Source organism: Anabas testudineus, chromosome 3 (genome assembly GCF_900324465.2).
Source record: "Anabas testudineus chromosome 3, fAnaTes1.2, whole genome shotgun sequence".
Classification (NCBI taxonomy): Eukaryota; Metazoa; Chordata; class Actinopteri; order Anabantiformes; family Anabantidae; genus Anabas; species Anabas testudineus.
Genome location: NC_046612.1, coordinates 11549771 through 11562244, shown reverse-complemented (window position 1 = coordinate 11562244; position 12474 = coordinate 11549771). Strand labels below are relative to the sequence as shown.

Genomic DNA, 12474 nt, shown 5'->3' with positions numbered 1-12474 from the left:
GCTGAACGCCAGTTCCTCTCTGTCTCTTTTAAGTGTGTCTGTGTGCATTAAGAAATCTGTCAGACCAGCTTAAGCATTAATCAGCTAGCCTACAGAAGAAACAATCAGACATAATCTCAGGCTCTAAACCCTGCTGACCTTCTCTTCAAATGCATAAACTCCCCTTCAAACCTCAGTCTTTTAAAGATACACACACACACACGCCTGAGCTCCAGCAGTCCTTTTTTTTTTTTTTTTTACCCTCCCTGCTTTTCCTCCACTTTTCCTCCTCTGATTGGTTCCTCCCACGGCAGCACCCATGTCTCATCGCTTGGGAGTGCATTGACTCAGAGTGTCAACATGACCTCAAAGAGGACGCATTTCAGACTATGTGTGTGGGGAGAGGAGCTGTTTTGCCCCATCAATCCAGGGAGAGGAGAGGAGGATAAAGGAAAAGAGAGAAGAGTAAAATACACAAGTTCCATTCATCATCTTAGCAGCGTGGAGAGTGTATAAATAGCGAGATCTGCTCAGAGTTATCACCGACACCACGCTTCCATCGTGGTACTTCATTTATTAAGATTGTGCACAGATCAATACAGCAGACATATACACTCTGTACTGTTGACAAGATAATCTCATCATTATGAATTTGGCTTGGGTCGTCAGTAACATGAGCAATTGCAATGCTTATCTGAGATGACAAGAGCAGAAAGAAAAGGGGGGGGGGATCCGAAAAAGCAAAAGAGTAAGAACAGGAGCACGAGGGAGGGGAGGAAGTGAGAGAGGGAGCACTAGTTGTTCTGGTATACAGTATTTCAGTTCCAAACTGAGCAAAACTCTATAAAAAAAGAAAAGGCCCCAAAAAGATTTCAATCCAAGATTTCAACCTAGCGAGGGGCCAGTCGGGCACATCTGTGTGATATAAGAGTGGTCAAATATACCATTAGCACTTGGCATTGCCACTGCAAGCCCAAAGAGCAGACACAGTGGAACGCTTGACGACAAATCTCGCGTGGCCGCCACTTAGTGGGCTTTTTGTTTAGGCAATAACATCCGAGAGCGCCGACTTATTTGCCTCTGTTGCCACAAACACACAACAGCCACTGCAAAACACAGTGGCTGTCATTTCCCTCCAGACACACTACAGGGCTTTAGACATGGGAGTCAGATTTCAAACTGTGCTACAGATATGAGCTGGAACACAAGAGACAGTGGGATCTCTCCTATTAGAGTGTCAGACTTTCGCAGGCGCACTCATGCCGCATACACAAGCGGGCAAACATACACTGACAGGGTAACACTGTTTCGAAAAATACTCCTCAAATTGCAAAAGCAAACTGCCGTTTCAGGCTCGGGCGACTGTAATGTACTCCAGTGGTTGTATTAGGGAGAGGAAGCCTGTTTTATAGTGGCTTGTTTTGACAAGTAGTTAGGTGAAATTAGAGCAAATGAGATGGTATTCATGGTCTCTCCCTCCAATCAATTAATCACATTACTGATGAAGCTGAAGAAGTGCTGAACTGTAGAAGGCAAGGACAAAGAGAGAGAGATTCAGGGACAGAGGGATAAATCATTTCTCTTATACTAATGAGATAGAAGGTGAGAACAGATCCGCATAACTCATTCTTTGAGCTGTGTGTTGTTTTACAGCACATGCCTAGGGGGCACAGTGAAGGAAGATGTGGCAGAAATAAAAGCTCTCTCAGGTTGGACCGGCGCCAAGACACAGCAGAGTGAGTTCCACTTTGTTTGACTTTGAAAGTGTTTGATTTACAGCAAGGAGAACCCAGCTGCTGGCAGTTCAAAGAATACGTCGCCGTGTCACGCGCGCGCTCATAGCCTTCTACGTGCCACGCGTTACGGCGCACTTTACCGACAGGTCATTCCTATCTGTAGCCCCGTCTATCGCTGCAGCTCCTGCACCCCCCGCTGCTTAAAGCGTTAAGTCTAAAGACCCCCGGAGGGATCTGACAGCCCTCAGGGGGGGCAGGCGGCCCCTAACAGAGAAGCCCATTTCAATCTGAGGGAACCAGCAAGGCCGGTGCTTCAGAGCACAGCTGGCAGTAGCACAGGTGCATGAGTGCGCGTGCACGTATACACGCACGCGGACGCACGTACACATGCAGACGCATACACATGGCAGCCGAATGTTGGATTTCTCCACTGTGAAGGTTATGTTTTGTTCTCTTGTTTTTGTGACCTCTGTTGATGCTAGGCTGGCTCCTTGTGTCTGAGTTGTTTGAGCACAATTCCAGCAGCACCAAGATAAATGCTTCGAAATCTACTAGGGGCATGCACAGATTATTATTTTTTTTTTCTGCCGTCGCCTTTTTTCTGTGTAAAATATCGACTATTGAAGAATTTGGGGTTAGAAAGAAAACACTTTACAATAAAAAGGACTGGCACATATAAAACGCTCAGATCCATCTGGCTGGTGTAGGTGTGCGCTGCAACAGAAATATGGCCAGCTGGGAAGGGTCAGGAAAACAAGACACACTGTCACACAGGGAAACAGCCGCAATAAATAAAACTATCTGGCAAAAAAAAAAAAAAAAAAAAAAAAAGCCAAAGCAGTCATGCTGTTGGTAGCAATGAAAGGACAGGATTGGAAAGTAATTACTAAGTCTGATAGGACTTGATTGGAAACCATTTTAAATGCCAGTCTGCCTTTAGAAGGTAAACCAAGCTACAAAAGAACACTTGCTACTCAGCAGAAAGACATGATAAAACAACATGACATTTTGAAGCTCCAGTGTCACTCAATTAGGCACAGGAGCCCTAATCATCCACTTCCTCGCTATCAGACTCGCACACTCGCGCTCATGCACACGCAAACACACAAACGACTTGACAGCGAACGTCCACTGACAGTCCCCAGTCTTATTATCGCGCCATGTCATCTCCAATAGGCTGCTTCCTATTGAATGAAGCAGAATTGTTTAATGCGTCTGGCCAATCTGTCTGTCACGGAGGTCAAATCGTGTTCTCATATCCTGCCTCTCTTTCTCTACACATGGGTAGGAGATAAAGTTTGTTTGTTTCCCCCGCAGTTCTGCAGTGGGAGGTCTGTTAAAATAATTAAATTACCGGCACAGTTAAGTGCTGTGTTCAGTGGATGCACAACAGCTGGCAGAGAGGATTTCTATGGGGGTAGATCAATAATGTCAATACCGTATGCATATTTATCTACCTATCGGAGCCAAAATCTATCCACCATATGTATCTAGTCTATGTATCTATGTGTATCTATCTCTGTCGGCATTCCACTGGGGTTTTAAGTTACAAGGGAAAATTGTGCCTAGTGGAGGGCATAGTCAGGGGCCTGCATTTAGCCTATGTTTAATTATTTAACAGATTTACTTGGATTTTGGAGACATTGCACTAAATAAACCATTCACTTCCACAGCTGCCTCTGGACTCCAACACAATTTTGGGGTACTTATATTTTGTATCTGTAAATGAACTATTAATTGGTGAAATCTTTGAAGAAATGCACTGTTTTTTTTTGTCTGTTCAGTGTGAAAATAAGGAACTTCAGGGAAAAGTTACCACATATGTGTGGAGAGATGTGAATAAGCTATTTGAAAGAATATTACAGTAATTTCGACTTTCTCTCCTTCTGCCTCATATTGCACAAATATAATTTGGCTTATATTTTTAACTAACTAGCTTCTCTAGGTTCCACTCACCCTGCGTTCTGTCCTTCTCTCCCCCAAAATCTGTTAACAAATATGTAGCCAGAGACCTCTTATGTTTAGCATGACATCTGCTTTCCTGTTAAACATTATGATTTATTAATGAAAGAGGATGCAAATATAGCTGCTGCTGCTCGGTGCTGCGTGTTACGTGCTGCAACAGCTTCAAGACATGCCGTGGCATCTCCGCTGGCAAAAAAAAAAAGCACTTCTGCAAACACCACAGCTGAAATACCAGTAATGGCAGCTAATAAATGAAACATTCAATGACAAAATTTTGATGTGTTCATTGTACAAAGATAACATAATTTACTCATGTTCCCTAGAGCAGCATTCTGTGGTCTGACTGCACTTCCTCTCAGTTGTATCTATCGTATGGGCTTGTGGGAAAGGAGGAAAAATAAAACTGCCTATTAATAATTCACAATTTCACTGTGTAGTGTTATGTACAGTAGCACCAGGTTTATTTGAGGAAATATGAAGATACACCCCAAGGCGAGGTGATCATTTTCTCTTTATTGTATAGGAGGTACTCAGATAAAACAAATCTGGCCCAGTGGGCCAGAAGATCTCAACTGTGTGACAAAAGTACACAAATTACAAATGACCTCTTGAAATGTCTCACATTCTTCTAATGGCTGTTTGCACATCTAGCTGCTGAGCTGCTCCAACCTGTCCGCAAGCGAACGTCAGTAGGTGCAGGTTTACCAAACTCATTCCAGAGCTCTAGAGGAACGCAGTTATCTAAAGATGAAGGGAGAGGGGAAGAAATGAAATAAAGTGTGCTTTTCTATTCATTGCCTGAGTGGCCACTGAAGTGTGGGAGCAATTTCAATACAATATACAGCGGAGGCTTTGATAAGACTTTTCAGCAGAATCCTCAAAAACAGACTAAGCCCATTTACATGTGCATCTGTGCATTTGTGTGCGTTTCTTGGAGCAAGGGTGTTTCAAGGTTCGGACAAACGCAAGATTGTCACACTCGTAAAAGGGGGGGGGGGGCTCTGTCACCAAGGCTGCCAGCTAAATGCTTAAATCACATGCCTGGAATACACAATGATGATACACCCACACATGCACACACACACACACACACACACACACACACACACACACACATACACAATCTCTCTGAATTATGCAGAGTAAAGACCATTCCTGGAAGCATCCATTTTCAACATCTGTTCAAGCTACACTGTTGGCATGCATATGTTCAACCTAAACAGATCAAAGGAGTGATTTCTTTCTCCACTTTACTGTACAGTATATATGCTGCTTAAATGATCAAAGTCGCACCACTTAACTGCTGTTTTTCCACTCAATAGGTTTATGGCTGCCAGTTATTTTGAGGAACTATACTCAAAGCTTGGTTTATTGCTAATAAGTCCTATTTTTTTTCTCTGATTTATATGCAGCAAAAAAATATTCAAATATCATTCAGTGTCTGCTCGGTTAATACAGTAACTGTCAATCAAAACAATAATAACAAAATGCAGCCAAGCATAAAAAGAACTATATTCCACATTTGCTACATCTTCATGTTTCATGTTTCATTTTTAGGATCCCTCATTCAAAGTGTCAATGTCAAGGCCAGATCCCATTTTCTCCTCGACACCCTCATGTCAATGCCACCCTTCACAAGGCAGAATGTCGCCACCCAAAGGCGGCTCTTATAGCCTGTCAGACTCCCCCATCGCCTCGCTACCACCTGCACCTTATTAACATGGATGGTCTCCCACTGAGACAGAATTCTGTTTAATTAGAGTTTCATGGTGAATCAAATTACAACACTCAAAACTTATCAAAACAAATCAATATGATAAATTATGGGCCATTTAAAAGTAACAGGCGCAGGAGTTTTGGAATATTTGGTAACAGTGAGGGTGGCTTCTTGAAAATAGCCACAAGACAAGTCAGTGGGCCAAAGTCTGACACAGTTGCTGAAGCTAAACATAATGTGGGACAAAATCCTGAAACGTATTCAAATCAGAGTGGGCACTGGCTCCCTCTTTGGAGCGCATTACTGAAATCCCTTCTTCCTGAGCGCTGAGGAATTTTTCAGCAGATTGGTTTTAACCTTGATTCCACACTAAGTAATTCCCTTCAACGCCTTAAGCGGAATTAGGCATCGTTACGTATCATCCATCTCCTTATCCCAGGAATTCTCTTTACAAATGAAATGAAGCTCTCCACTGGGCCAGATACTAGCATGGTGGTGACAATGATAAGGCCAGCAGAGCTCTGCTGATATGTACATATTATTCCCCTCTCCCAGCTAAAGACCAAGCCCAGCCTGTCTGCCAGTGCACCACTATAAAACATCATTAGAGGCCAACAGCAGTTTGGAGAGAGACTAGGAGTCGCAGGCAACTACAGTAGGTGCAGATGAAGACAGCAGCACTAAGGTGCCCTTGTGAAACTGACTGAGCAGGTGATACGCTCTCTCGCTTTGTCCATCTCTTTATTTATTTTTCCTATTTAGCCTCTCCTCCTGTGGCAACTGTAGTGACAGATGGGCTGAGAGGCCTTGGGATCGATGGAAGGGGAATTCTGTCTTTGTTTCCTGACATTTTTCCCATAGCCACTCTCCTCTGACTCAGGTTACTTACTGTCCACACTAACTGAGAGGGTAGGCAGAAGCAGAAGCAGAAGCGTGGAGGAGGGAGGAAAGCGATACGCTTCTGTACAGCTTCTGAAGAAACTTAATGCCTCGGGCCATCTCCCTATACACAGGTTTCTGTTGAATAATACAATAGAGCACCCTGCACGCCTGATGCGTTGAGGGGTCCCTCTGTAAACAAGACACTAAGAAATGTGTTGTTTCTCCTGCTTGTTTTCCCTTTGACAGTCTGAAGGGAAAGAGAAAAAGGAAATGCACAAAATGGGTGTGCAACAGCCTCTCGCACTTGCATTCATCATCACTAGATGTGCAGAGAAACAGCCTGCAGAATGGACGAGCAATTATTGTGTCCCTGTGATTAGGAAGCCTTAACGGTCTTTGTGCTGACCCTTGCCCTACGCAGCTGGCTCATAATAGAAGCAGGGCAGAGACTGAGAGTGGGAACAACAGACAGTGGCCTTCATCCCTGGTGGGAACATGTCACATTTGATAACAGTCATCGTCACAACCATGTCCAGCTCAAATAGCAGGATAGAAAAGATTGAGGAGAGTCTAATGAAGAGACTGAGAGTCCATCAGGACAAACACAAAAATGACATTCTCCAATTCAGCAGAAATGTAGAGTAAAAACAATAAAACTCATTACTTACTATTTATTCATTTTAATCAATCATTTAATATAAAAACAAACATCAGAAAAAGGTAGACTCTGCTGCAACTGCCCATTATCCCGTGTTACATACTACAATCTTCAACAGGCTTTAATCCTTGTCTGACACGACAGACTTTTAATGGGCTTAAGGCCAAAGACGCAGAGAAGTTATCACGTTAGAGGCTTATATATCCAAGTACTCCACACAAAGACGTATAAAGTAGCCGTGAAAATAAGTACAATCTGCTAATCTCTAGGAATTAAAATCACTGGAATTAACCTCGAAGAGCTATACAGTTAAATGCCTGATATGGTGTTAGAAACAGAGGCTTTAAACAAAAACAGGCATCTATAACTCTTCAACTAACTCTACTCTCTGGATATGCCCTTAATGAATATAATGGTTAGGATAATTTTATACTGTGTTAATATTATATATAATAAAATTGGTCCTAAAACAAGCACACCTACCTTCAGCCAATGGCTAAACTTTGTTCCATTGGAATTAAACAAGTGATTGAGTGATTAATGAGAAATTCTAGGGGAAAACTGATTTAAAAAGCCTGCCGTGACATATTTCATGCACAACTGATTTGTGTTGATGTCACTGGCTCTGTTCTATGAGAGCAACAGAATGACTGTTTAATCCGTCTAATGCTCACCACTCCCTCCATTCTGTGCTTCTGGGCCTCTCTGCCTCTGCCTGTCCTTGTCTTCTTCTTTTATTAAATAAACCAGTGGGCAAACGTTATAGGACAGGGAGCTTTTTAGAGAGTTGTGACGTGAAAATGGTGGCACAACTGTGAAAAAGCAAAGTGCAATTTCTCTTACCTGTATGATGGACATGCGGTTAGTAGGTGTGTCTGTAGTGCTGGTGACTGGGCCTGTGAAGCTCGTGTGGCATCCCACGTGGCCTTGGGGCACGCTGAGGTTATTGGCAGTGGGCTTGAGGTACATGACCTCTGACCTTGGTGAGCTGAGTGGCAGGCGTGTCTGGTAGTCAAAGTACATGGGAGAGGTGGCCAAGGAAGGGCTGCTTACCACATTCATCACATTCATGGCATCCCGCTCCTCCACCTCGCTCTGCACCAGCATGATGTCGTTCTTGTTAATCTTCTTCTTCTTGCCTTTCCCCAGCTGAGGGTGCGAGTACTCTGCAATGCGACAATTATAAGTACGGATCTCCTTGTTTTCCCGCTTGCACTTGATGGCTATGGTCACCATGGCAGCCAGAAGCATGATGGATATGATGCTTAGAGTTACAATAAGAGGCAGAGACATATCCCAGTTGTGATTCTCGTTCATGCGTGGCAGACCATCAGGAGGGCGCCCATTGGAGGCCTTGATGATGAGTCTCGCTGCAGCAGTGAGGGTTGGCTTGCCGTGGTCAGATACTCGGATGATCAGTTCCACAATAGGACTCACGTCGTCCCAGAATGGGTGAGCCGTTCGCACCTCTCCAGTTACTGGATCAATCTCAAAGAGGTGCTCCTCATTGCCATCTGAGATCTCATAGGTGAGCCTCCCACTCTCCCCATAGTCATTATCCACAGCCTTCACCGTGGTGACGATATAACCGACACCCACATTACGTGGCACATGGATTTCAGCTGTGTCATTTTGTAGTAGGGGTAGAACTATGACAGGGATGTTGTCATTGACATCCAGAACACTGATGCGTACTGTAGCATTGCTCTCCAGGTGTGGAGATCCTGCATCTTTAGCAAGAACCTTGAAGTCGAAATATTTTATTTGCTCATAGTTGAAAGATCTCACAGCATAGATGGCTCCATTGGCTGCATTTACATTAACATAGGTGTTGACGTCACCACCACTCACATTGGAATTGATTATGCTGTAGTACACTGTGCCATTCTGACCAAGGTCTGGGTCATGTGCCAGAACTGAACCTAAGTACTCCCCAGGGATGTTGTTTTCTGGTATCTGAAGAAGATACACGGACTTTGTAAATCGGGGAACATTGTCATTCTCATCCAGAATCTTTACAGTGAAAGATTTTGTGGAGTTCAGAGGAGGAATGCCGTTGTCTTTGGCCACAATGGTGACATTGTACTCATCCTGCACCTCTCTGTCCAAGGGCCTGTCAGTCACCACTGTATAGAAGTTGTCATAGTTCTCCTCGAGCTTAAAGGGGACATTACCCAACACTCTGCACTGAAGCTGCCCATTCCTGCCTGAGTCCTTGTCTGTGACACGCACCAGGGCAATGACAGTGCCTGGAGGTGCTGCCTCGCTGATGGCTCCCTGTCTCACAGACACAAAGCCTATAGATGGCCAGTTATCATTCCTGTCAAGCACTTTAACAGTGACTTTACAATGGCCAGGGATTGGATTAGGACCTAGATCCTTTGCCTGGACATCTATCTCAATAACTGGACTCTCTTCATAGTCAATTTCACCCTGAATCTTTATGACCCCTGTTCTGGAATCTATGGAGAAGAGCTCCCTGATTCTCTCAGGGGCATAGCCACTAAAAGAATAAACTACTTGCCCATTGTTGCCCTCATCAGGATCAGTGGCATTTAAATCTATTAGGACTTTACCAGGGGGTGAATTTTCAGGAATTTCTACAACATATGAGGGCTGATCAAACACAGGGCTGTTATCATTGGAATCAATAACTTTAACATTTATCTGCATGGTGCCTGACCTAGGATATTCACCCCCATCAGTGGCTGACAAAATAAGGGTATGATGGCTTCTTTCTTCTCGGTCCAGGGGCCGCTGAATAACTAACTCTGGAAATTTAGTCCCATCCCCACGGGATTTAACCTCCAAAGAAAAGAGATTGTAGTCGTCGCGTGTTATCTGATAGGTTTTCAGACCGTTTTCTCCTGCATCTGGATCATGCGCGCTGGTCAGGGGAAAGCGTGTCCCTGGCACTGCGTTTTCAGAAATGTCAATATCAATCTGATCCGAGGGGAAAGTGGGCGAGTTGTCGTTTATGTCCTGAATATCTATTTTGATCATGCAGATCTCCTTGTCATTAGCAAACACCTCCATGGACAGCTGGCACTTGGGGTTTCTCTTACACAATGTTTCCCTGTCAATGCGCTGCTTTGTGTACAGCAGTCCGCTTTGAGGGTCCACGTCGATGAGATGCGGGGCTGAGTTCTCCAGCACCCTGAAGTTGGCTTTCTTACCCTGTCCTCCCGGCCCAACCTGTTCAAGCCCAAGTCTTGCATCTTTGGCAATGTTCCCAATCACTGTACCCGGACCCTGTTCCTCTGGAACAGAGTAGTTCAAGTTTTTCAGTGTCAGGGCTTGAGCCCATAAGAGAAGGAAAAAGTAAATAGAAAGATGCATCCCCACTCCTTAAAAGCTGCTGTGTGTTGTATTTATGTTTCCTTTGACCTGTTGATATTTTGCTCAAATTCGATATTTCTGTTATTCGGGATCAAATAAAGAGTTCTGTTCATCATGTGAGGCCTTGGCATTTGTCTTTGTGGATTGTCTTTGCTCTGTCTCTTTCTCTCTCTCTCTCTCTCTCTCTCTCTGCCTCTTCCAGCGATCTGTGGTGCTGAACACCTAATTTATATTCAGCTGAGCGCCCAGACTCATCTGAGCAATAATCGCGATCCAGTCTCCAAACAGAATCATTGTAACTGGTTACTCATTTCACCTAAGAAGGAAAACAGGAAAAAAAAAAAAAAAACACATAGATGTTAAAATATATATGTATCAATTAGGCATCTAAATTAAAAGAGTGCGCTACAGGAACCATTGTGCCCGGGAAGAAACCAGATCCACCGCGGAGCCCGACATGAAACAGGGCTCATGTGTAATTCATCTGCACAATTGTGGGGGAAGCTTGTCAATTAGTTAACCTTGGGAAGACACTCGCCGCAGCCCTGATACACTGAGAAATAATTATTCCCCCTGTAGCTTATTTACTACTTCCATTATTATAAGGACAAGTTTCAGAGTGCAGTTTTTTTTTTAGATCCAATGCGCATGCATGACCTGACCCTGTCATGATAAACGGACTGTTCTCACATTATGAAACTGGAACTTTAATAACATGGTGACACCGCAGGCGTACAGCTGAGAAATGGCCCTATTGTGGCGGCTATTTGAATAAGTGTGTATAAAATGAGCCTCTTACACGCATTAACAAATCCGCATAATCCGGATATTTAAAATGAGCATTATAAAAATTCAGCAAAAAAAAAAAAAAAAAAAGAGCTGCCAACATCTCGGCACAGTCGTGTAATTCTCGCCACTGATGCTCCCTGGCTCTCCCTCTCTCTCTTTCTCTCGCTGCAAGATTCAACGGACCTTGGAAGAAGCTGTTGCATCCGCATGCACGGTGGTGGCTGAGAAATACCAGTCGACAGACATGAGTCCGGGTGAGGAATGGAAGAATAAAAAGAAAAGACGCACAGGAGAAAGAGAGCGAGCAAGGAAAAAGAAACGCGTTAACTTACCTGAATAAACAGCTGGAGCAAATAGTCCAAACAAAAAAACCAAAACAAAAAAACAAACACGACAGTGCAAATCAAAACAGTCACTTCCAGCAGGGATCGGGCAGAGTTTCATCCCCTGCCAGCTTCAGTTGGGTACCACCCGTATCCTCCTTCCCCTTCTCCGAGCAGCACACACACACACAAAAAGCCACAAGCCTCCGATGCACAAGCAGGCTACAGTGCAGCGCAGTGGAAATAGAAAAAAAAAAAAGTGCTCCAGAAAAGTCTGACTGTAATGTCAATGAGCTGAAGTCCTCTCCGCTGTCTGATTAGGATGCAGCGGCTCGCCTTGTGCCTGCAGTGACTCACCGCTCCTCAGAAAGGGAAAACTGTCCAGACAAATACTGAGGAGGGAGAACAACAAAAGAATCCAGATGTGCAGCAAGGTAGATCCAAAAGTGTCAGTTTGGAAAATGTGATCACAGACTGTTTTCCGCGTCCCGAAAGTGCGCTGACTGACTGATTCCCGTAGTGGCGTTTTTGTCCTTGTCCGCTGTCCCCGTCAAAGTCCACACACACACACGCACACACATACACACACACACACACACAGAAAGAGAGAGACAGACAGCTGCTGAGGAGGTGGTCAGCAACAAACGCCGCGTCCTGGCACAACTCTCTGCAGATGCCGGTGAGATGGTGATTCTTCTTAAACACAGACGCAATCGTCACTTGGTATTTTACGCACGTAAAAACAGCCCCGAGCACATGCAGCGCTTCCTCTCACTGACTGAACTCCGGACACCGCATGGTGCATTAAACATTGTCGCTACTCCTCCGGCAGCCAATGGATTTGAAGAGGCGGGAGGAGAAGGAGGGATTCAAAAGCCGCTTTGGCTCCAGACTACAAATGATTGGTGGCTCCTTGCTCACCGGTGGCGCATCTGTGTTTTTTCAAATATCCCACTTCTTTTGTTGTTTACCGGAAAGGAAAAACGTGCGTTGAGCGGACCGAGCGAAGGGGCGTGTGTGGGGGGGGGGCTCAGGCCCAAGTGGTGGTTTGAATTTTCAGTTAAGTCATTTATCAAAGACAAACAA

The 12474-nt window shown here is 44.5% G+C and overlaps 1 protein-coding gene across 2 annotated transcripts in view; it reads right to left on the bottom strand.

Annotated features, from left to right (window-relative positions):
* Positions 1 to 12154, bottom strand: part of pcdh17 (protocadherin 17) — a 51701-nt gene extending 39547 nt beyond the window's left edge. For both annotated transcript variants that reach the window (XM_026378547.1, XM_026378548.1), the window contains exons 1-2: positions 11398 to 12154; positions 7781 to 10592 (exon numbers count right to left, since the gene is read on the bottom strand). In XM_026378547.1, coding sequence (XP_026234332.1) covers positions 7781 to 10276 — 2496 coding nt within the window. In that variant the 5' untranslated portion in view covers positions 10277 to 10592; positions 11398 to 12154. The remainder of the gene's footprint in view (positions 1 to 7780; positions 10593 to 11397) is intronic.
* Positions 12155 to 12474: the final 320 nt, after the last annotated feature.